General features: G+C 42.0%; 1 protein-coding gene across 1 annotated transcript; it reads left to right on the plus strand.

Moving 5' to 3' along the window:
* The first annotated feature begins 490 nt into the window (after positions 1 to 490).
* CBX1 (chromobox 1) lies at positions 491 to 18,570 on the plus strand. Its single transcript, XM_079725208.1, has 5 exons — positions 491 to 534; positions 14,215 to 14,391; positions 14,868 to 15,045; positions 15,627 to 15,721; positions 18,374 to 18,570. The coding sequence occupies exons 2-5, from the start codon at positions 14,252 to 14,254 to the stop codon at positions 18,516 to 18,518; spliced, it is 558 nt and encodes a 185-aa protein (XP_079581334.1). The 5' UTR covers positions 491 to 534; positions 14,215 to 14,251; the 3' UTR covers positions 18,519 to 18,570.
* The last annotated feature ends 6,653 nt before the right edge of the window (positions 18,571 to 25,223 follow it).

The following is a 25,223-nucleotide window of genomic DNA, read 5'->3' on the forward strand; positions in this document are numbered from 1 at the left end:
TGGCTAGTTTATGGCCTATATAAGATGGGGCCATGCCTCTTGTTCATTCAAGTGTCTGACACATAGTTGACCATTCATATTGTTGAATGAATGGGTAGGGCTTTGAGATCTTTTCTGAGAATCCCGTATTAGTAGAATGGCCTAATGTGCATTTATGTAATCAATTTGCCTGTTTTTGTTCTATGACATTAGGCAGAGTAAAACTGTTGCCCTTGGCATGCTTGTCTTAGCCTGTGTTTTTAATATACTCACCCTGGTATTAAATACAGAAAAGGTATGCAGATTGTGCAAGTGGCAGTTTTAAATACCTTAGGCAAGTACTAGGAGAGGACGCAGGTTCTGGGGTTCTGGGTTTCAACAGCAAGCTATATAGTACTTTGAATATTTTCTGTTATATAAGTATCTTGAAAAATCATTTGTGTCCTTTGTATAGAGTTAATAAGTATTTCTCAATGGCGATGTCTACTGAAAAATTGAATAGCCTTTCCACGGTTAATTGGAGAAGTTGTTTGAATGAGGACAAATTCTGATCCTGTAAGTATTTGAAGAACTTGTTAAATCTTTCCTGCCTTTTAAGCTTTTATGATTTACTGACCAAAAGGGGGCAGCCTAATTTGTCTGTGAAATTGTGCCTTTCTTTAATAATAGCAAACACATTGAGGGCCTAACAGAACTATGGTATTTGAGAAGTTAGTGTCAGTACTCTGGTTTTGTTTTGTTGTCTGTGAATCCTTTGGTCTCTGCTCTTATTCTGGTCTTGCTTTCTAATCACTTTTATTTCTTTTTAAACGAAAATATTTGCTTCAGGTATCACTGTGTTCTACTAATATTTACAGATCCCTATGGTCTCTAAACCCAAGCTATATCTATAGTTTCATTTCTATCAGCACCATGAAAAGGAGTTAGCCAAACTTCTGGACACGTCTCAGATAAAATTCTAATTTTATTCACACACTGGTATTCTAGTCCTAGATCCTGGAATTCGAGGACAGGGATTTCTTTAAAAATGAAACTCCTGCCCACCCGGTATGTGGCACAAGTTCTTGTTTTCTGCTCAGTAAAGTTTTCCATCTGGAAAGCATTTGCCTCACAAACAGCCACAGCTAACAAACTAAAAGCAGTTTAGAAACATGAGTTAGGAGGACTGCAAACTGAATATACTACACATGCCTTCACCTGCCTTTTGATGACTGGTATGTAGCTGCTAATGCTCAGCAAGGATACTTCCTTCTTTGCACATCCAGTTTATTTGCTCATCATTCCCTAGAAAGCTGACAGCTTTGGGCTTCTGTTCCCTGGTTATCTGAACCTGAGACATCCATTCTTATTGCCCATATAGGGTTCAACACCTTACACTGGGTCCAGACCTACCTTTGAGTGTCTGAGTAAAAATAGAAACAAAATGCTTTGGGAACCACAAGAAAAAGAGAAATAATATTTAGCTGAGTTGGGTAAGCATCATGGAAGAAGTAGCATTTGAGCTAGCTCTTGAAGGAGGGGTAGGATTTTGACTACCAGTCTTGGACAGGAGCACACTTCTTAATAATGAGCAAATCCATGCCTGGAGGAAATGTGCAGGATATGTTCAGGTTGTACTTTTCTGTTTTGACAGGAGAATAGGTTTTGTGAGAGAAGTAGGAGTATGGAATGGTTGGATCTAAAGGGTGTTAGATGTACATTGTGGAGTTTGACCTTTCTTTTAAGGAAGGAGGAGGAGCCTTTGTAGAAAATTTTTTAGCAGTTACCTGCCACTTTCCTCTTCAGTGTACTCCCACCCAAACTGGTTTACACACTGTCTACCTCCGTTGCTTTTGTTAACAATAGTTCCTTGGGCTAAATCGCCTCCCTCCAGTCCAGTTTTTCAAATGCTATTGGAACCTTGCCTCAATCCCAGCTTTTCAAAACCTTTCTAATCACCCTAGCCATTTATTCTTCCAAGCCCCAGCAGTGCTTTGGTGGCTACTTTTTCTTGCTTACATTTCTTTTGCTAATTACTGCATACTCCTGTCATTTCTTCTATTGAAATGAACTTCAATTGCATTTGTACCTTTTTGGTATGTTTTTAATCGTACAGTCCTGGCTCTGTGTCTTACCTTTGAGGGGGGGACTTGAGGAATTTTTCTTTGCTTCGGTAAGCCTTAGTTTCCTCGTTTGTGAAATGGGCTTAATAGAGATGTCATGAGCATTGAATTAAGTGCCTTTCTATGCATTAAGTGTTAAGTATTCAATAAAAGTTATTTTGTTATTACTAGTCCTTATGGGATTTTCAAAAGCCTGTACTTCCTGTGAGTCTGCATATGCTGCTAGCCTGGCCAAAAAGTTCCATTTGCCTGGGTCTGAGGGGGTTCCACATCCTGCTATGTGGAACTTTCAGAAGCTTTCAGTGCTTTAGCTGGGATGAATTTGGTCACCCTTTATTCCACCCAAGCTCTTAGTAAATCCTTATTGATTTGATTTGGTTTTTTAATAGATGGTATTAAGAGCTAGTAGAGCTGTAGTTATAAACTTTTATAGCCATTAACTGACTAGGTGTTAAACCTAAGCTAGAGGCAAAAGATGGGTAAGGAAAACAAGGAATGGAAAAAGGAGCTAGATGAAGGAATGAAGTGGGGAGTGAAATGCACAGTAATTATCATCTGGTCCTTGTCTGCTGCTCCCTCAATATAGCTCTTTCTACCTGGCCACACTTCTGTTCTTCAGATATAGCAAGCTCTTCTCACCCTAGGACTTTGAACCCACTATTCTTTAAATTTGGTATGTTTTTCTGATTTTTGCCAAGTTGTCTCCTTGTCATTTGGGTCTCTGTTTAAATGTTACTTAATCTGAAGATATTCTCTTTATAGCATTTATCACTAATGTTTTCTTGCTTCTTGTCTGTGCCCTACTCTGCACACACATGCATGCATGCATACACTCCCACTCATGCTGACTCATTTGTCCACATTAGAATATAAACTCTAAGAGACCAGGGATTTTTGTCTGTCTTGTTCACCCTATTTGTCTAGTGTCTCACACATAATAGGCACCCAATAGATAATTGTTAAATGAATGAATACTGTAGGAGCATGTTCACAGGAAGAGTTAACCTAAACCTAGTCTGGGGCTTCAGGGAAGCTTCTGATGATGACATTTTTTTAGCTAAGGGAATTGATCAAGTGAAGAATGGAGCAAAGGGCAAGGTAATTGTGATTGATGGGGTTAGGTGCAGGGGTCTTCAGCTCAAATGCCCATGGATAATGGTATGAAGAGGTCTGCATTTTTACATCAGTGGCTAGTATTGAGAATGAATTGGGTTGGGAGTTATTCAGGCAAGAGATGGTGGTTGCTTGGAATAGGATGATAGTAGTGGGACTAGACAAATGTATAAATTAAAAGATATTTAAGATATAAAATCAACAGGATTTAGTAAGAGACTGGATATGGAGTTTGAGTGGGGAGAAATCAAGAATGTCATAATTTTGTCTGGAACTCAGTAAAGGCTATATGAATTCTTAGAAAGACCATTCATTTAATTGGGTGATTGGCCTTTTTAAAAAGTATATCTGTAAAATCAGAGCCTGAAATCACAACCTCTGAAGTTTGTTATAGAACTTTACTGTATGAATCATTAAAACTGACTTTTGGTATTTATGTAGTTCTTCAGATGTCTTTTTCCTTTTCGGTACATGAGCCTCTCACTGTTGCGGCCTCTCCCGTTGCGGAGCACAGGCTCCGGACACGCAGGCCCAGCAGCCGTGGCTCACAGGCCCAGCCACTCTGCAGCACGTGGGATCCTCCCGGACCGGGGCACGAACCCGTGTCCCCTGCATCGGCAGGCGGACTCTCAACCACTGCGCCACCAGGGAAGCCCCTTCAGATATCTTAAAATTCCTTTTGCAAATAATTCTGTTGAAATTTTCCATTGTTTGTATCCAGAATTTACTTCCTTTTTCTCACCTATCTTATCTGTCTTCATAGGAACATAGATTCCTTTTGCCATTTACTACAAGGGCTTTCTTACTTTGTTTTGCTGCCTGGGTGAGATAAAAGGAAGAACATAAGAAATTCCTACACTTTAGGTATATGAAATGTGATTTCTCCGTTTCTGGCAGCTCTTCTATCTCAGTCTTCCAGGAATGAGATCTTGGTTTCTGTTTTATAATTATTGGTCATTCATACCAGTCAGACCTGGGTCCTTCTTGAGTGTGTTCTGGAGCTGCTCTGCTGTTTTGAAAAACCTAGCCAGGGGACTTCCCTGGTGGCACAGTGGTTAAGAATCTGCTTGCCATGGGCCTCCCTGGTGGCGCAGTGGTTGAGAGTCTGCCTGCCGATGCAGGGGATACGGGTTCGTGCCCCGGTCTGGGAGGATCCCATATGCCGCGGAGCGGCTGGGCCCGTGAGCCATGGCTGCTGAGCCTGTGCGTCCGGAGCCTGTGCTCCGCAACGGGAGAGGCCACAACAGTGAGAGGCCCGCGTACCACAAAAAAAAAAAAAAAAAAAAAAAAAAACAAAAAAGAATCTGCTTGCCAATGCAGGGGACATGGGTTCGATCCCTGGTCCGGGAAGATCCCACATGCCACGAAGCAACTAAGCCCGTGCTCCACAACTACTGAGCCTGCGCTCTAGAGCCCGCGCGCTCTAGGGCCCACATGCCGCAACTACTAAGCCTGCGTGCTGCAACTACTGAAGCCTGTGCGCCTAGAGCCCGTGCCCCACAACAAGAGAAGCCACCGCAATGAGAAGCCCACGCACCGCAAGGAAGAGTAGCCCCCGCTTGCCACAACTAGAGAAAGTCTGTACACAGCAATGAAGACCCAACACAGCCAAAATAAATTTTTAAAAGAAAATAAAGAAAAACCTAGCCATGAATTTCAGTCATATACATAGAACAAAAATGGTATTTTCTCAGAGTTCCTAATGCACTGGATTTCAGAGAGTTATCCTTACGCCTAAAGCACTAAATAATCTAATGAAGTAGGACATATATGCAAATATGTAAATAGATAATGAATGCCAGAAGGTCATAAAAGCTCACCTCAAAGGAATTCCATGAGAGTTGTTACACCAATTTTACAGATGAGAAAACTGGGTTATGCAGTAAATATATATAACTACCTATAAGCATAAAGTTTTGAGAGGTCAAGGACAGCAAAGATATCATGCTTCCGGTGCTCATACTAGCTTTCTTCTGGTGAAAGGAACTGTGAGGACCCTTCAGGCAGCGCTCTTCCAGTTTCACTGCTAGTACAGAAAAGGTCTAGAGTGAATGATGTTGAATGTGATGTAGAGGTTTTGTTTTCAGGAACATCAGTTATTACTGTTCAGCCTTATTCTAAATTTTTATGGAGAAAGTAAAATGTTCACCTACCTTTTAGCTAACTATGAGAATTGATTTATGTCTGCAATAATGTGTGTGATTTCACCTGAGGAATGTAGTTTCTGCCAATCCTCTTACAGCAATGGCTTATATCCAAGGAGTGCATCAGATCGCCTGAGGAGCTTTTCATGATGCAGGTGCCATGGTCAAAGCAACAGTGTTTGCAATAATAAAAAATTGGAAACAACCCAAATTTTCATCATTAGGTGGGTGGTTAGAGTATGGTGTGTCCATACAAGATGGAATACTATGCAGCTTAAGAATGGAGACCTTTATGGAACAATGTCAGAGATGCATTACATTATATTGAAAGGCAAATTATAGAACTATAATATCTATTTTCACATATGTACATCTGGGTCAGTTTACATATAGAAGAACAGCTTTGACAGGTTTTGAGCCAGGGAACTTTGATTCCTTAGTTGAATGTGAATACATGTATCATATTACAATTAGAAAAACAAAATATTTTTTTAAATAATGCACATACACACACCCTACACTCTGATTCACTGGATCTGGGCATCTGTATTTATAAACTCCATAGGTGATTCTTATTCTCATGTAGGTGAAAGTTCTCTACTCAAGGTCTGCTTTCCTGTGAATTCTTTCTTAGTACAGATGGTCATCTCACCAGACCAGCATTCTAAATGTTTCACCTTAGTGTTTACCTAAAAAGGCCTACTGGTTTGTTTCAGAGGGCTGTAGCTGTTACCTTGTCCTCAACATCTGGAATTTGACCTTACAAGCTGGCAAGAAATCCGTATGGAAGTTCTGGGGTAGCCCTTTATAATTCACGTATGTGGTGGCAAGCAGGAGCTATGCTCACATTGTCTTCTCAGATCCTTCTCATATCCTTTCACTAGGACCAACCACGGGCATACCTTGTTTTATTACACTTCACTTTATTTGAAGATACTGCATTTTTTACAAATTGAAGGTTTGTGGCAACCCTGTGTTGAGTAAGTCTATCAGTGCCATTTTTCCAACAACATCTGCTCACCTTATGTCTCTGTATCACGCTTTGGTAATTCTTGCAATACTTAAGACTTTTTCATTACTATTATATTTGTTATAGTGATCTGTGATCAGTGATCTTTGATATTACTATTGTAATTGTTTTTGGGTGCCACAAACTATGCCCATGTAAGATGGCGAAACTTAATCTGCCAGCTGTTCCCCAGTTTCTCTCCCTTTCCTCAGGCCTCCCTATTCCTTGAGATATAACGAATATTGAAATTAGGCCATTTAATAACACTGCAATGGCCTCTAAGTGTTCAAGTGAAAGGAAAAGTTGTGTCTCTCACTTTAATCAGAATCTAGAAACGATTAAGTTTAATGAGGAAGGCATGCTGAAAACCGAGATAGGCCAAAAGGTAGGTGCTGCTTAGCTAAGTTATGAATGCAAAGGAAAAGTTTTTAAAGGAAATTAAAAGTGTTACTCTGGTGAACACATAAATGATAAGAAAACAAAACAGTCTTCTTGCTCATATGTAGAAAGTTTTAATGGCCTGGATAGAAGATTAAACCGGTCATAACGTTCCCTTAAGGCAAAGTCTAATCCAGAGAAGGCCCTAACTCTTCAGTCCTATGAAAGCCTAAAGAGATAAGGTAGCTGCAGAAAAGTTTGAAGCCAGCAGAGGTTGGTTCATAAGATTTAAGGAGGGAAGCCATCTCCATAACATAAAAGTGCAAAGTGAAGCAGCAAGTGCTGACATAGAAGCTACAGCAAGTTATCCAGAAGATCCTGCTAAAATAATTAATGAAGTTGGCTACAGTAAACGACAGATTTTTAGTGTAGACGAAACAGCTTTCTATTGGAAGAAGATGCCATCTAGGACTTTGTCATAGCTAGAGAGGAGAAGTCAATGCCTGGCTTCAAGGGACAGGCTGACTCTCTTGTCAGGGGCTAATGCAGCTGGTGACTTTAAGTTGAAGCCACTACTCATTTACCATTCCAGAAATCTTAGGGCCCTTAAAATCTACTAAATCTACTCTGACTGTGTTCTGTAAATGGAACAACAAAGCCTGGATGACAGCACATCTGTTGACAACATAGTTTACAGCATGGTCTCCAAGCTCCTTTTTTGGTCTTAGCAACGTGTGGTCCTTTTTTTCCAGACCGTTCTGTTTTCCAGTTTCCGACAAAAACTCTCTTCAGCTTTTTCTATTGCCCAATGCATCTCCTTGACAATAACTTTATCATTTTAAATCTTAACTTACTTCACATGGAAAAACGAATACTTGGTGTGAAAAGGGCTGCTGCACACAATAAAGTTATATTATTTTATGCCCACTGTTGAGACCTACTGCTTAGAAAAAAAGATTCCTTTCAAAATATTACTGCTCATTGACAACATTTGGTCACCAAGAGCTCTGATGGAGATGTACAAGGTTAATGTTGTTTTCATGCCTGCAAACACAGCATCATTCTGCAGCCTGTGGATCAAGGAGTCATTTTGACTTTCAAGTCTTATTATTTAAGAAATACATTTTGTAAGGCTGTAGCTGCCATAGATAGTGATTCCTCTGATGGATCTGGGCAAAGTAAATTGAAAACCTTCTGGAAAGGATTCACCATTCTAGATGCCATTAAGAACATTTGTGATTCATCAGAAGAGGTCAAAATATCAACACTAACAGGAGTTTGGAAGAAGTTAATTCCCAGCCCTCATGGATGACTTTGAGGGGTTCAAGACTTCAGTGAAGGAAATAGACAAGTGGTGGAAATAGCAAGAGAACTAGAATTAAAAGTGCAGTCTGAAGAGTGACTGAATTGCTGCAATCTCATAATAAAACTTCAACAGGTGAGTTGCTTCTTATGGTTGAGCCAAAAAAGTGGTTTCTTGAGACAGAATCTACTCTTGGTGGAGATGCTGTGAAGGCCGTTGAAATGACAACAAAGGATTTAGAATATTATACAAACTCATTTGATAAAGCAGCAGCAGGGTTTGAGAGGACTGACTCCAATTTTGAAAGAAGTTCTGTGGGTAAAAGGTTATCAAACAGCATGAATGCTACAGAGAAATCAGTTCGTGAAAGGAAGAGTCAGTCGGTGTGGAGAACTTCATTGTTGTCTTATTTTAGTAAACTGTCACAGCCACCCCATCTTTCAGAATGCACCACCCTAATCATTCTGCAGCCATCAACATCAGGGCAAGACCCTTCCTTCATTAGCAAAAAGGTTGACTTGCTGAAAGTTCAGATGTTGGTTAGCATTTTTCACAGTATTCTTTAAGGTATGTATATTGGTTTTTTAGACATAATGCTATTATTGCTTAGTAGACTACAATATAGTGTAAAATTTTATATGCACTGGGAAACCAGAAAATTTGTGAGTCTCGTTTTATTGCAGGGGTCTGGAGGTATACCTGTATTCAAAACCAGAATGCCTAATCCTGCGTCTGATACTTCACCGCCTCTGCCTGCAAGTAGCATTGTTCCTCCTTTCCATTTTCTAGCTCCTAACTGTAGGAGTGGAGGGGGGTATCCAGGAGAATTGCACTGTGCTCTTTTTTTCTCTTAAAAGAACTATGAGTTCATGACTCTTGCTTCAGATTTACACTATTCCTGGATTTATTGGGACACTATAGAAGAATTGGGGGTTCTTAAAATTGGCATTTTCTCAGTAGTTCTCTGTAGCCTACTTGCTAGGCTACAAAAATTCAAAACTTCTGCACCATCTAGCACTTGTCAATTTAAAAGACTGAGAAGTTGGGCTTCCCTGGTGGTGCAGTGGTTGAGAGTCCGCCTGCCAATACAGGGGACACGGGTTCGTGCCCTGGTCTGGGAAGATCCCACATGCTGCGGAATGGCTGGGCCCGTGAGCCATGGCCGCTGAGCCTGCGCATCCGGAGCCTGTGCTCCGCAACGGGAGAGGCCACAACAGTGAGAGGCCCGCGTACCACAAAAAAAATAAAAATAAAAATAAAAAAATAAAAGACTGAGACGACTGCTGGGGCCCTAAAAACCAAAGCTTTGTCACTGCCTGCTGATTTAATTAACAATGTATACCTTCCATATTCCAGTAACCAATGAAAAATCATTGGTTTTTAAACACCTATACATATTCCAAGGTCTTTTTTTGAAAGAAAATCATCATCCGCACTTCTTTATTTACTGATGACAAATTGTAGAGAGGACTAAAGGCAGACCTTTCAGTCCTTTCCTCGTACAGGCTGGAGGGAAATTTCCCCTGTAAGTGTGTAGCTAGCTCCTAGTTCTGTGTGTGCAACAGGGCCATTAGCCCAGCCCTGCTGGGAGATGTCCCTACTGAAGTGCTCTATTTTTTGTTAATTGTGTGACCTTAGAAGATATATTCCATGTAAATTTATTGTGTTATCTCTGAGGTGTCAATAACATCTGAATGGCTTATTTTATAGGATTGTTTCAAAGATCTAATGAGATAACATGGTAGCACTTTGTAAACTGTAAAGTGCAATACAAATGTAACGTATTATTTTTCTAGGCATCTTATAATGTGGCAGACCCGGTAAATATTTAGGTAAAAATTGTAGCAGCTTAACTAGGTTAAGGTTTTTTTGTCTGAAACATCGTGATGAGCCTTAAGAAGACTTTTTTTTTTTTTGGCTGCGTTGGGTCTTCGTTGCTGTGTGCAGGCTTCCTCTAGTTGCAGTGAGTGGGGCTACTCTTTGTTGCGGTGCGCAGGCTTCTCATTGCAGTGGCTTCTCTTGTTGCGGAGCACGGGCTCTAGGCATGCGGGCTTCAGTAGTTGTGGCGCACAGGCTTAGCTGCTCCGCGGCATGTGGGATCTTCCCAGACCAGGGCTCGAACCCATATCCCCTGCATTGGCAGGCGGATTCTTAACCACTGCGCCACCAGGGAAGCCCCCTTAAGAAGACTTGTCCAAGGATTCTTTTTTAATCTTTTTATTTATTTAGGCTGCACTGGGTCTTCGTTGCGGTGCAAGGGCTTCTCTAGTTGTGGCACGTGGGCTCAGTAGTTGAGGCGCATGGGATTCATTGCGGTATGTGGGATCTTAGCTCCCCGACCAGGTATCCAACCCAGGCCCCCTGCATAGAGAGCGCGGAGTCTTAACCACTGGACCACCAGGGAAGTCCCTAAGATTTCTGAGTTAATTTAAAACTGTTCGCCCTTGTGTACATACATCTTGTGATGTTCTAGTATATATCTTGACCCTTTGTTCAATGATTATGGCACTTTTTATGCCATAATTTGGTTGCCAGGATATTTAGGGAGAGTGGCAAACAGCATTGACTAAAGGCATTTTCCCGTTGTGCTACTTGGCTGATCTGAGTTACTTTGAATATCCTTGCCAAGCAATTCCAGTTGAAAGCCCTCCTTCCAGTTGTCACTGCTGGTATTTGGAGATTGCCATATTCAGGGAGAGGTGGTCTCTCTTAATCGATTTGGAAACTATATGCAAATAATTGGCCTGTCATAATATTTAAGGGAGCTCTTGGCTTGTCTGAAGGTGCTATCAATAGATTCTGTAGGAAGAGTGGGTTGTGTATTTAATCCACTTCTCTACTGATTTTGACAAATGGTTTATTCAGGACCCCAGAGAAGTACCTATAAATAAGGAAAAAACTCACACTGGGAAGCCTGGCTGAGAGTCTCCAATATAAAGAGAATCCAATCCCTGGAGATAAATGCTGGGATGAGCCAGTTAAGAAAGCTCAAGGGAGAAATGGAAGTGTGTTTTCTACATTCTTCACTTCTCATTTGAGTTGCTCTTAGGACAATGAATTTAAGTGAGTAAAGATGAAAGTCAAGTGGTCTCACTCTAGATTTCCCTATTTGGGGGTTTTCTTTACCTAACCTAAAGGATTATATTCTAATGCTATGACTCTTTCTCTTTGAGGCCATGCTAACGATAAAGGGAGGGGAGGCCTGCAGTAGCTAGAGATGAGCTAGAAGCTGTCCCTACCTTTTTGTTTTGTAGTAACAGGATCAGATGGGCAGGATTCAGTGTTATTTCTTTTTGTAAGACAGATGTAGCTATTAATGTAGATAACACAGAGCCTTCAATATCTCTGAATTCTGAAGCCAGAGTGATAAGACTGCCTTCCCTTTACTTTCTTAAATTTAATTACTTGGGAGAGGGGTTCTTAGGGGACAGTTACTGGTTTGGGGTTGTCTGTAACCCATTGTTTTCTTTCTGTCTGTTGAGAAAGGGAGTAGCTTCCAATTTCTGAGTCCAAACTAATGTAGGGAGTTGTGGTACCCTCTGTTATTGAAAGGTGATTGTCAGTTTATTTTTCTTTGCACATTAACTGATGCATGAATCTTGCCACCCCTTCAACTGACAGTGAAAGGAAGCAAGCAAGGAGTAGCACTTGTTCTTCGGAGCAAACACTACTGCATTTTCCAAAAGAAAAATTAGATTTTTTTTTTCCTTTCCTTATAAAATAACACTTGTCATGGCAATCAGAATTCTGAAAACCTGAAAGTATCTCCCTCCAGGAAGAAGCAACAGGCTCTGAATCAGAGGTGCAATGAAGCTAGCCAATAATTAGCAAAAGGTGACATTCAATACACTGATTAGTCTGTTCAGTAACAAGAAAAGGAAAACTCATGGCACTAAAAGATGGGTTGGGGAGGGAAGGAAAGCAGAATCTTTGGTATGTAAATGGAGAGGAACAGTCTTAGCGCAGATGTGTGTTTTGAACTGTGTGGACAGGGGCATTGGGTGTTGCCTTAGGCCGCACTGAAAGCATCTCAGAAAACTTTGTGTGTGTGTGTGTGTGCCACTCAGCAAAAGTTCAGAATACCTTTAGTGGAAGAGGTATCTATATTTTTTTCTTACCAGACATGAGGTTTCAGGAAGACAGGGACCATTACTTACTCTCTTGAATGTCCAGTCTCCAGCAATGCAGAATTTTCTAGTAGCCAAACAAATGTTTGTTGTTTCAGTAAGTCAGCATTGCTCATATATGCAGACATGAGAACATCTCAGAATATAAACCTAAATAAGCATCTGTAGATACTATAACTGATTCATATTGATGAGCCCGACTTTTATTAAAGTCTATAGATGAACTCTTTCTAAAATACGTTCTGTCTACACGTGCCAATTTAAAACTATTTAGAAGAGCCTACTTTCACTGACTCCTTTTCCCAAGGATGCTAGGAATAACCAGTTTAAACCCCAATTAGCATTGCCTTAAATTCAAACATGAAACATGGTAGTAACTACTTTCTTGTCTTTTTTTTTTTTTTTTTTTTTTTTTTTTTTGCGGTACGCGGGCCTCTCAGTGTTGTGGTCTCTCCCGTCGCGGAGCACAGGCTCCGGACGTGCAGGCCCAGTGGCCATGGCTCACGGACCCAGCCACTCAGCGGCATGTGGGATCTTCCCGGACCGGGGCACGAACCCGTGTCCCCTGCATCGGCAGGCGGACCCTCAACCACTGTGCCACCAGGGAAGCCCCTACTTTCTTGTCTTTGATCATCTGAACATGGTAGTAACTACTTTCTTGTCTTTGATCATCTGCCATACTCTTGATTCTTTGTATTTCCTTCTGGGCAGCTGATGTATCTATCAATTTGTAGATTGCAGCCAGTTTTGTAGATCAATTTTGTTGTATAGATATCTTATGGCGCCACCTACTGACACATTTGTAGTCATAAGGCTTTATGCTTACCAACAGTCAAGAGTTGTATGAAGGACTAAAGAAAATAGATTTACAGGGGACTGGAATTTTAGCACTGGAAAAACCCTTAGAGGTTACCCAGCCTGATGATATATTTTACAAAAGAATAAATTCAGGTTCTGTTATCTGTGATACCCACCTTTTTCCCCCCACTTATTTCCAAATTCGTTTAGAAAATTCCATGGTCATTCTGGCATTTTTATGAATCCTTCTCAGCCTTAGAAATAAAAAGTAGAATAAAAAGTTCACAAGAAACTTGAGAATTATAAATTAATGGTGGCATTCAGAAAAGACCACATAAAGAACCTTAAGGGGACTCAAAAGAGATTGTGTTTAACAATGCAGAAGAATTGCTTATATTATATATGCATATACAGAAGGGAAAATTAAACTAGATGTTTAATAAATAGGACAAGCCATTTCCCTTAGTAAAAATCCAAGTCCAATACTGTGATGAAATTGAAAAACATTCAGAGAATTAGGAGAAAGTATGGATCAGAGGATTATATGTATATAGGTTTGATGTATAGACCTTATTTTTAGGAGGATTGCTTTTTTTTCAAATTAATGTAATATTTTAGATACCATAAGTAAAGGGGTATTGGGAGCTTTTTTAACTTAGGAGGAATGGGTATAAAAATTTTAAGTGGATATGCAAGAATAAAGAAGTTTTGCTGTGAGATTAGTTGGGGCTGTTTTAGAAAACTAACTTTCTAGCTGAACATAGAAAACTCTTGGGTATTGAAGATGAATAGGCATAACATTTATTGAAGCAGAATGCACTATTTTAAGATTTATTTCTTATTTATTTTATTATTTTTGGCTGCATTGGGTCTTAGTTGCGGCATGCAGGCTCTTCGTTGCAGCGCACAGACTTCTTTCTAGTTCTGGCGTGCGGGTTTTGTCTCTAGTTGCGGCACTCAGGCTCCAGGGCGTGTGGGCTCTGTAGCTTGTGGCACGCAGGCTCTCTAATTGAGGCGCACGAGCTCAGTAGTTGTGGCACATGGGCTTGGTGGCCCCATGGCATGTGGGATCTTAGTCCCCTGACCAGGGATCGAACCCATGTCCCCTGCATTGGAAGGCGGATTCTTTACCACTGGACCACCAGGGAAGTCCCAAGCGTGCACTATTCAAATCATCTATGATGTCCCTGGTTTTCTTATCCAAATATTCTCCTAAGAAGAGTGTACCCTAATGTCCTTTTTATTTCCTTTATCATTTTAGCAGCGTCACCCTTTATACCAGAAAGCTGGCGGGCACTATGGGGAAAAAACAAAACAAGAAGAAAGTGGAGGAGGTGCTAGAAGAAGAGGAAGAAGAATATGTGGTGGAGAAAGTTCTTGACCGTCGAGTGGTGAAGGGCAAAGTGGAGTACCTCCTGAAGTGGAAGGGGTTCTCAGAGTAAGTTTCACTGACCCAGCAAAATCCATTCATTTGGTCACCAACTATTTCTCAGGAGACTGGTAATGTGCATGACCCAGGGTGCTCTGACGGGTACGTTGTGACTCAGGCCTGGCCTTCATGGCTTATAGTTTAATTAGGAAAATGACCTACATGTACAAAGTGCTATCATGCAAGACTGATTTCTGATGAGCAGTTTTGTGTGTGGCTTTACATTGATCCAAGTTTGCAAAGAGAGAGTAACTTTCTTTTGAAGGAGGCAAGTTTCTAAGCTTTCAATTTGTACTACAAAGCCCCCTACCGCCTCCCAAGAAATGTCACCTTTGTCAAGTTCTTGGTCTTGGACAGAATCCCGTTACATTTTATCATGAACTCCTCTGTTCCAAGGACACCAGCGTTTGTCCTCCTGTGTGTCTCCTTAGTGTGAGTGTGCTAGCTTGGAGTGGAAAGTGTGACTCGTGTGCCTCTGGTTTCAGTGAGGACAACACGTGGGAGCCAGAAGAAAACCTGGATTGCCCCGACCTCATCGCTGAGTTCCTGCAGTCACAGAAAACAGCACACGAGACAGATAAATCAGAGGGAGGCAAGCGCAAAGCTGATTCTGATTCGGAAGATAAGGGGGAGGAGAGCAAACCAAAGAAGAAGAAAGAAGAGGTAAGGCTCGAAGTAAGAATGTTTACTCGCCTAGAATTCATGCCGCTGTCAAAGAAGCTGAAAGCCAGACAATTTAAGCACTTTTGTTCTGCTGCTCCTTAGATCTCAGCAGCTGGCTCTCAGTCCTTTTGGAATGTTAGATAGGCTAATGCTTTAAAAATGTTTGAGGGCTCAATCTCATGAAGCCACATGATCTACTCTTATTTTATGTGAGGTTCAAGAACAATAAGTGCAAGGGGATTCCTTCCTGTGAGGAGACGGCTGTCAGTGTTCTAATCATTACAGGTTTTCATCTATTCAATACCGTAAAGTAAGGTACCTTTTGAGGGTGAAGAACAGTTGTGAACATTTATTTTGCTTGAGATGTGGGTCCCTTTTTACATATGGGGAAACCTCAAGCACTTCAAAACTTGATGGAATAATCACTCAGAAGGATTCTAAAAGGCTTGTGACTTAGAGCCAAAGATTTGGTGAAATATTGGCAAAAGGGTTTGATAACATTGTCAGAGAAACAGGAGTTGCTCCAGCCTGGATAACAGTCCCATATAGTTAAAATTGTTCCATCTCTCTGGTTTTTACAGTCAGAAAAGCCACGAGGCTTTGCCCGGGGTTTGGAACCAGAGCGGATTATTGGAGCTACAGACTCCAGTGGAGAACTCATGTTCCTGATGAAATGGTGAGTCTGCCAGTGGCTCTGTGTGGTTGTTTTTTTCTTCTCCACATCTGTTCCATGCCAGAGGAAAAGAGCTGGACCTTCAAAATTCCAGTCGCCCACGTGTGAAATCTTTAAGATGGCATAGTCCTTCGATAGTGACCCTCGGCCTGACTGCCAACCTGGACTCGTGAGTTACAGGTAGGGGCCCTTAGGATTCTCAGATCTTTGCCCATTTTTTTTTAGGAGGTGGGAGACAATCTGGAGTACAGAGGGTATGGGGAGGAATCACATTTCACTTATGTAAATAAAGGGGGAAAAAAAGAAATGTGATTGGACCGCCCTCCCCTTCCACCACCTCCTTAATAAAGATCGGGCCGGCCCCAGGATCAGAAATTCTGTTAACTTCTCAGGGTTAGGAAGGAATTTCTGTAGCTCTTCCTTTGTCCTTGACTGTTAGATCCTTTCCAGTTTGTGCAGATTCTACAATTGCAGTATCTGCCAGCAGGGGTCAGCAAGGCCCCTTTACTATACTAAGCATAGAGAGAAGCCTGCTTTTTTCCATTATAAGTATAAATACCAGTGGTGGTAGTACTCCATGAAACAGCTCAATGAAAGCAGTTGTCTTGAGAATCTTAAGAACTGTAATTAACCCCAAATCCTCTATAATTTCTCTATTCTCTGTCCAGAAGGCAGGCTTTCTTCCCTTTTTCTTGCTTGTTGGAAGTGCTTGTTCTCCCTTGCCCCCCCCACCAAAGTGGAGCTCAGTCATTGTCCTTAAAATATAAATTAGGAGTGAATAATCCTAAGCCGGTGCCAAAGAAGGCAGCATTCTAGGGGCTTTGTCCTTTTGTCAGTCTAGAACCTTCTCGGAAGTTCATATCTGTACTAATTCCTCTCCTTTAGAAGGTGGCAGGAGAGGCCTAACTTGAACACTGAAAGCCTATGGCACAACCGGCTAAACCTCTATTTTTTTTCCCATGCATTCCCTAGGTGTTCACTGAATCTGACCTTCTTTTAACTTATTTATTGCTAGCCTGTAGGAGAAAAGTTCATTTTTAAGGTGCTGCATATGGGGGAAAGGAATTAATACCAGGACTTATTCAATCCAACTAGAATACACTTTCTCTGGCTGCATGTGACCAGTCTGAGTAATGGTAGCACCTCCTTATTGCTTGACACTACATTCCTTTGGTTCACTCACTAGTTTGTAAAGGTGATAGCTGAATGTAACTCTGCAAGTTAAGATAAGATTGGATGTTGATTATTAAACCAAGTTCACTTTAAAGTGATTTTCCTGGAGAATGGAGATACTTGTTCATTTCCCAAAGTAGCTATTTTTCTGTGCAGTGAAAAGACTGAACTCTTAAACTTCAAAGGCTGTTGTTGAATTGTCAACAAGGGGCAGCCTGCTTCAGGTTCCCATACTGTTGTACTCCTTTTCCCTCCCATTCTCTTGTCTGTCGTTCAAAATCATACCTTACTGGCTTACTCTTCCCTGGTTCCGTGGGGCTGTGTGGCTTTGGTGTACCTGTTGCTGGAGTTCTGGAAGTTTGGGGTAGTGTCTCGTCAGAGATCCCATCATATATATCTATCTGCTGCCTGCCCTATGCTATTGCTTCCATCTAGGATGTTCCCAATGACCTGAAGATAGAGCTTACCCCTAAGTCCCTTGTAATATGTATGTGGTTTTCAATTTCTGAGAACATTTTAAAATTCAGAAAAAATATGGAGAATTATGTGACAGTCCCTTTATTTTCTACCTCCCAGTTTTGAAGCACCATTTCAAAGCACCTGGGAGTTGTGGCCTGTCTGTGTGAGCATGGCACTTGGTAGTGTTAAACAGTATGATTATGAGTAAGCAAGAAAGCGTCCACTTGCATTGGCTCTGGTCAGTGCCAAATTGGTATCAAATCTTATTATCCTATCCAACATGGTATTAAATCCTATTACCAAGCCAAGATCTCTCCGTGGGCTTTTAGCAGCTGGGATGTGGCTTTGGAAGAGTATGGTAGCCTCTCTTATTCCCTCAGAGAATCTGAGAGTCATGTTTTTGTATGTGTGTGTGCGGCCTTTCCCAGGGGTTCAGAGTTAGCATTTGACAAAGATATCTAGAGGGCATTTTCAATGGGAGAAGATCTCCGAGGATATTACTTGGCTAAAAGCTGCTGGTAAATGATGCTTACACCATATTATCATCCTTCCCTGGCCTGCCCTTCTGGAATTAATATTTTATTAATTTATTTTTTATAAATTTTTTTTAAAACTTATTTTTGGCCGCGTTGGGTCTTCGTTGCTGCGTGCGGGCTTTCTCTAGTTGCGGTGAGCAGGGGCTACTCTTTGTTGCGGTGTGCGGGCTTCTCATTGTGGTGGCTTCTCTTGTTGCAGAGCACGGGCTCTAGGCACGTGGGCTTCGGTATTTGTGGCACACGGGCTCAGTAGTTGTGGCTCGCAGGCTCAGTAGTTGTGGCGCACAGGTTTAGTTGCTCCGCAGCATGTGGGATCTTCCGGACCAGGGCACGAACCCATGTCCCCTGCGTTGGCAGGCGGATTCTTTACCACAGCGCCACCAGGGAAGCCTGGAATTAATATTTTAAAAGCCCAAGCCCTTGGGTGATCCAAGTTAGGAGCCCACTAGCACCTGGTCTCAAAGTCTCTTTGTGCTTTGTTCTGCAGGAAGAACTCTGATGAGGCTGACCTGGTCCCTGCCAAGGAAGCCAATATCAAGTGCCCACAGGTTGTCATATCCTTCTATGAGGAAAGGCTGACGTGGCATTCCTACCCCTCGGAGGATGATGACAAAAAAGATGACAAGAATTAACTCTCCTGAGTACCAGCCCCTGTCACATCTGACTGTGGGTTTCAGGTGGGGAAAGAAGGAGTTCTACTTGTCTTGACACCGTAGAGGGGGCTTGAGAAGATGTCCTTTGAAGAGCCAGTATAGTTTCTGTGCCCTACAGCAGCCCAAGTGCTTTAAAGCCGCTCCATGCTGTATAGTTTGCACACCCATCCCAGTGGAGGGGAAGGAGGGTCAGTGTTTCAAGGCAACCCATTCTGAACTTTGCTGAGAAAAGCAAAGGGCCTTCTATGAAGGACAGACCTTGCGGAATGGGCTGTGGGGGAGCAGAAGATACTGTGGATCTTCCGAGAGCATCTCCACCGCCCACAGCCTTCTTCCCAATAGTGTTCACTCTGCATTTTTACAGCGTAGCATGTATGTAGTTTTTGGCTATTTCTGGTGTTATTTGGGGTGGGAGGGATGGGGTGGGAAAGAAGGGAGATGAGTTAGGATCATTTTTGTTAAAATTTGGGGCCTGTTGGGGGAAAATGGTGAAAGAAAGGAAAGAACAACTAATGATGATTTGGTTCCGTGTCCAGAATATTTCTTCCTTTCAAAAGATGTCATTGGCGACCTAAGTGAGGACTGTGAGAGACTGTTTAAAAGCTGTGAATGCCTGAAACGTAGAAGCCAGGGTGTTCCCTGCCTGAGCTTAATGCTGTTCCCAAAAAGCATTAAGCTTTGGTAACTTCTTAACTTCCCAATTAAGAAGTTACCAAAGCTGCCATGTGGGGGATGGAAACTGGTTGAGGAAAAGTCTTATTGGAGTGTACACACAGGCAGATCGTTCTGTCTTAGAGGTGCTAATTCTTGAACTCGACAAGAAGACCCTTTCTTTTCCAATTTTGAAGTTATAAATATCAGCTTCTCCATCCAAGCCACTGGCTGAAGTATTTGGGGAAGGGCCGAGGGTGGTGTAGGAGATGGGAGAGTAGGGAAAGGCAAGGGCCGGTGCTCTTAGGGTGGGAAACTCTTGGAGCCTCTGTTTTTTGAACTTTGAAACCATTGGTGGCAGGGTTCAGTCACTGACAGCACAAGTTCACTGAGTCACTTCAAGAGTTGAACGATTTCTGAAGCCCTGGTCTCAGGAGATTAAATTTTCATACTGGGGCAGTGGTTCACTTTAAAACAAAACAAACTTTTTTAATCCTAAGAATTAACTAAAACCCAAAATGCTGTCTTGAATCACGAGATCCATCAGTTCTTGACATCATTTAGACCTGCATCTAGAACTCCGTTGTAAAATCTTTTTAGGCATGTGTTAGGTTTCTGTGAAAACTTTTGTTTAAATGTTAAACTTCATACCAACACTGTCAGTTTTTGTCTTAATAAAACTATAGATTTATAATCCTTGATTTTTGTCTTGTCTTGCCAGAAACACTCCTTGCCTTTTATTATTTTATAGATTGAGCCTCTTTGGGAACAACTTCCACACTTGAATGGTTTTATTTCTTAAATACTGCAGGCTTGAAAATCTAGTGTCTGGTGTGAATCTTGCTTTGACACTGAGCATTTATAATTGATCCAGAGATTATGAAGAGTGTCGCATCATTCTGTCTTCTTACGGCTCCAAGTTCGTTCGGCACTCTGTGACCTGATAGCACTTCCAAAATATGATACGTTTGGAAATACAGGTTTTTGGGTTAGGTTTAGATCCTGGCTCAGGTATTTCATAGATTTGTGTGACTGTAGCTAAAGTCAGCTTCTCCAAACTTTTCAGGAATTGGTCCTGTGTTTGATCAGTGAATTAAAATGTCATCCATTTTCTTAACATCATTTTCTGCCTATAATTCTAGAGCCAAAATGGGACTAGATTCTTGTCAGTTATAAAAGGGGAAATAGGATTTCCACTGAGATCAGTTGAGCTCTACGCACTAGTGCAAAGCATTTGTTCCAAATAAACTGAGTGTAGATATACTTTTTTCAAGAAGCCTCCTAGGAGTTTAGGGAGACGTAAATGGAGCTGGAGAGGTCTTCCTCTGCAGAGGTCTGAGTGTGTCCTTGTAGTTGGCAGCAGCAGAGCAGTCTGTGGCTAGTTAAGAGAGTTGGGGTGGGCAGATATATCTGGTTCTGTTCTCCATCATCAGATGCACTGAAATTAGCCTTCAGTCTTGGTGCTTGTCCAAGATGGGCTGCTATTCAGCTTTAGCCTTAACCTTTGGAACCTATCTCACTGTCACTGCTGGCATTCCTGAGCTCTTTTAAAACTATATCATTCTTCCCCATGGTAGATACTGAAATTGATAATGCATGTTGAAGTGAAGATATGCAATTTTGTTATCTTTAAAAGCCAATTATCACACATTTCTAGATTCAAGGGTTAAGGATAAATTTTTCTCAAGTGATTGTTGAAGCAACAAATGCATGCAGAGATGTCAGGGAAAAAAATAAACGTAGGCACAACAAATCTCAAGTCTGCTTTCAGAAAGTATTCGTAGAGCATTTCTTTAGGAAATAACAAAAACATGTTTGTCAGATGCCTTCAACAAAATTGCATCATATTAGACCTCTAGCCCAGGAGTTGAGGAGATACAGATTGTTACCTTAGTTACCATTACAAAAGAATAAGAGCTTACTAATTTGGTGACAGAATCATTATCAGCTGTCCTACACTGGCAAAGCCAGTCAAAGAAAATACCTTGTTCCTTCACTGCCTTCAGTTGAGTTTCAACTTAATACAGTAAATACAGAAACACTCTTGTCAACTGACAGTGCTCAGGAGTAATTGTTTCTGCTTTCCAATGGCATTTGAAAGTTTTGACTACCAATTTTAAATAATTTTTAAGTACTTATTTTCCGGTATAATCTTACATTCCAGAACTCAGCTCAACTTGATTTTAACCCTTGGCTATTTAGTGTTTGACCATGTGTACACAGCACATCTTGTCTATGGCCTGTGGCATTGGGAATCTGTATTACAAGGTAATTATTTTCCTCATAGAGAAAGGGGGGGGAATGCTAGAACAAAACGCTACTCCAAAATAATTTGGTGGAATTGAAACTCTGAAATCCAAATTTCTGCAATGGCTCCAAATCCTGAACTATGTATGGAGCCGAGTTCTGTTTGAGATCAAATTTATCTGATCAAGTCATACTAATCTGATGTGCAAGTTGGGCCTCTTCCCATGAACATCATGAGGATGTTCTCATTTGAAACTCAGAACTGATAGGAATGAACTAAGTCCAGGCTCAGTGTTTTCCATCTGCTAGAATTTATTTTATTTTTTTTTATTTATTAAAAAAAATTTTTTTTGGCTGCATTGCTGCGAGAGGGCTTTCTCCAGTTGCGGCGAGCGGGGGCCACTCTTTGTTGCGGTGCGCGGGCTTCTCATTGTGGTGGCTTCTCGTTGTGGAGCACAGGCTCTAGGTGCGCAGGCTCAGTAGTTGTGGCACACGGGCTTAGTTGCTCCATGGCAAGAGGGGTCTTCCCGGACCAGGGCTCGAAACCATGTCCCCTGCATTGGCAGGCGGATTCCTAACCACTGCACCACCAGGGAAGTCCCGTCTGCTAGAATTTGATTGAAATACAAATACCACTACCAGGCCAGCATTCAGCTTATTAAAGGAAGGAGTCTTGACTTCCTTCACCTTGCCTTTTAGCAATAATAGGTAGAGACACGCTGGTGTTCTGATATGTGGTAAGAAGTTTGATACAGGAGCTTAAGATCCTCAGACAACTGTCAGTCTCTGATCTGCACATCACCTTGGTTTGACTGTCCAGCAATGAAGTTTTCTCCAAAAGTTGCTGCTTTCCTAGCCAATGTGTTCAGGGTTGCTTATCTCTCGTATGGACGACTTTTAATTGACTTTGGCCTTGGGCACTTCCCGTTGAGTAAACTGATGAATATTGAAAGCAAATGAAATGTGAAATAAAATCATCCTGCTGGGATGAAAAGCATAGTTGGCCCTGCTCTATGGGGCAAGTAGAGTAAGGAGAAGGTTTCTAAGGCTTTTTTTTTTGCTTAGGCCAGTTAGGTGGCAGAACTCTGAGGCAAGGCTGAAACGTCAGGTTTACAATATAATGCTGACTAGTTTTTGTTGATACTAAATAGCTTGTGTTAATTCACCAGCAGGTCTGAGTCTGCATTCTGACCTTATTGGTTTGCATGCGATTTAACGAAGTACTACTTGTGATAGTACCAAAGCCATTGTTCACCCCACATGGATTTTAAAATCCTAGTTGACTTTGACCAATCCTGCCCTCTTTACTGTTTGCATAGTCACAGGTCAGGCTGTGCTACTTTGGGGCCTGGCTCTGGGACGTGGGCCCACAGTTTCAGTTACTGCTTCAGCCCCTAGCTGAAGACTGGAAGGCTTATTAAGACAACTGAATTAGCCTCATTAAATCTGTGTTTAAAACAAAAGGCAGAGCCCCAACTCTTGGTCTTTTCTCCACCTCTCCCCAAGTGAACTAGGTTTTGCTTCCTTGGTTGAAACAGCATCTGGAATTAAGTAACAAATACTGTACAACCTATTCCATTCTGCAGTTAGACTGGAAAAGAACCAGCTTTAAGACTTTTATTGATATTTCTGCACACTCAAAAAGGAAGACAAGGATTTCTATCCAACTGATTTTGAAAACACACTTCTTCACAAAGGCCCATATTCTCACTCCACTGGAGACAACTTGTACACTAGATTCTGATTCTCAACTAATTCAGGCAGACATGAACTTTCAAAGAAATCCTAGACAGAAAAAGGACCAGAACTCAAATCACGCGTTAAGTTTCACACGTATCCCCAGAGCCCCCACGTGCTCACTCTCTTTAAAGTTCAGAACCAGACGGAAAGAGGATGACTGACCTCTGTGGGAGAATAAAAGTGAAAGAGGTTCTTGGTGCACTGACAAAATGACAAGTTGAAGGTCTGTGGTCCCCTTTCACTTCCCAGATGGATCAGGTATATAGGAAAACAAGGCTTAACCACTCATGATAATAATCAAACACATGGATTTTGCTAGAGAATGTCTACACTTGGTTGGGAAAATGACTTCCAGAGAGGCAGACACCAACCTGGTACCCATTTTTGTACATGGATAGTATCAAGGAAATGGGCTCTTGCTGGTAGTGCCCTAAAACTACACATTTAGTCTGAGTTTCTGAAGCTGTTGCCCTAGGTCAGTCCCTACTGGATGAGGTAGAACTATGGTGGTGGGGATGTCCCTTTTTCTGCAAAAGGCACTTGTCTTCCAGCGATGTGCCCAACAGATCTGAGGAGCAGCAAGGTCTGGTGTAGCTGTGGGTGGTCAAAGCAGGGATGAAGGCAGCCTAAGGAAGGCAGGACTCCATGGAAAGTACCTCCTCATTCACTGGCTGTTTTTAATTGCTGTTCAGCTTTCCCTAGGAAGGGCGAGGAGTCAGCCGTGGAGGCCAGGTCTTGATGACACACACTGAGCATGTCTCTAGATCTCTGTTTTCCCTCAGTTCTATATTTTTTCTATTTCTGTTGATTCTGAAATAGGCCTGGCTTCACTGGTGAGATCGTGTGTGGGGCAGAGATTGAAACAGTGGATCTGGGACTTCCCTGGCGGTCCAGTGGTTAGGACTCTGCGCTTCCACTGCAGGGGGCACGGTTTGATCCCTGGTCAGGGAACCAAGATCCCACAGGCCATGTGGTGCAGCCTTAAAAAAAAACCCACAGTGGGGCTTCCCTGGTGGCGCAGTGGTTGAGAGTCCACCTGCCAACACAGGGGACGTGGGTTCGTGCCCTGGTCCGGGAAGATCCCACATGCCGCGGAGCGGCTGGGCCCGTGAGCCGTGGCTGCTGGGCCTGCACGTCCGGAGCCTGTGCTCCGCAACGGGAGAGGCCGCAACAGTGAGAGGCCCGCGTACCGCAAAAAAAACACAAAAAAACACAATGGATCTATTTCCGTCGCCTTACATGATTTAAAATGTGTGGGAAAACCATTTGAACGATGCCTAGGACTAAAGTCAAGACAAGGCAAGCCTTCGACCCCTACCCAAGCACGTCACCCAGAAGTTTGGTCCTGAGGTCTGCTCATCTCCCTGCGAAATCTAGGACCTCGTCTCACTTCCTGTCTCAGGTGTAGCAGCCTTCACAGTCCTTACTTGAGTTCTCATATCTTCTTCCTGCCAGAAAAAGCCTTGAGGCTGGAACACCCACTCCACCTGCCAACAGCAAAAAGAGGTCAGCCCCACAGCAGTGCTGACCAACTTGGCCCAAAGCCCCAGCTAATCAGCAAGCTCCCAGACACAACTGTACATCTCTCCATAAGGGGACATGGGGGAAGGGGACATGGGGGAAGGGGGTGACCAAAACACACTCTCTCAGACCAGAGGCAACACTAGCAAAGGGGAAGGTGAGAGGGCTTTTTCTTAAAATCTTTAAAATCTGTTTGAAAAGTTGCAAAACAAGATAAAAGTTATAGCCTAATTGTGTACTAAACAAAAATACATATACACATTTCTAGAAAGTATACAAAAACATTACTCTGAATTTTACTTGTCACAGTTTTCTGTATATAACTTGTATTTTTTATCAGCATAAATTAGTTTTTCTGACTTAATTTTTAGCCTTTTATTTTTTTAAGAATCTTCATTTTTATTTGGCTTACAGTCATAAGTTAATTACTAATTAGGAAAGGGCTCTTGTTTGATAGGACCAACCCGTTCCAACTAGATGGGGGGCAAAAGCCATTGTAAATTGAAACAAAAAAGAACTCAAGTG

This window comes from Hyperoodon ampullatus (genome assembly GCF_949752795.1).
Source record: "Hyperoodon ampullatus genome assembly, chromosome: 19".
Lineage (NCBI taxonomy): Eukaryota > Metazoa > Chordata > Mammalia > Artiodactyla > Ziphiidae > Hyperoodon > Hyperoodon ampullatus.

Bases quoted from the DNA above. Each gene is read 5' to 3' on its own strand.
- CBX1 (XM_079725208.1), top strand. From the start codon at position 14,252: ATGGGGAAAAAACAAAACAAGAAGAAAGTGGAGGAGGTGCTAGAAGAA. The intron at 15,046-15,626 runs GTAAGGCTCGAA...TGGTTTTTACAG, and splicing joins CAAAGAAGAAGAAAGAAGAG to TCAGAAAAGCCACGAGGCTT. The intron at 15,722-18,373 runs GTGAGTCTGCCA...TTTGTTCTGCAG, and splicing joins CTCATGTTCCTGATGAAATG to GAAGAACTCTGATGAGGCTG.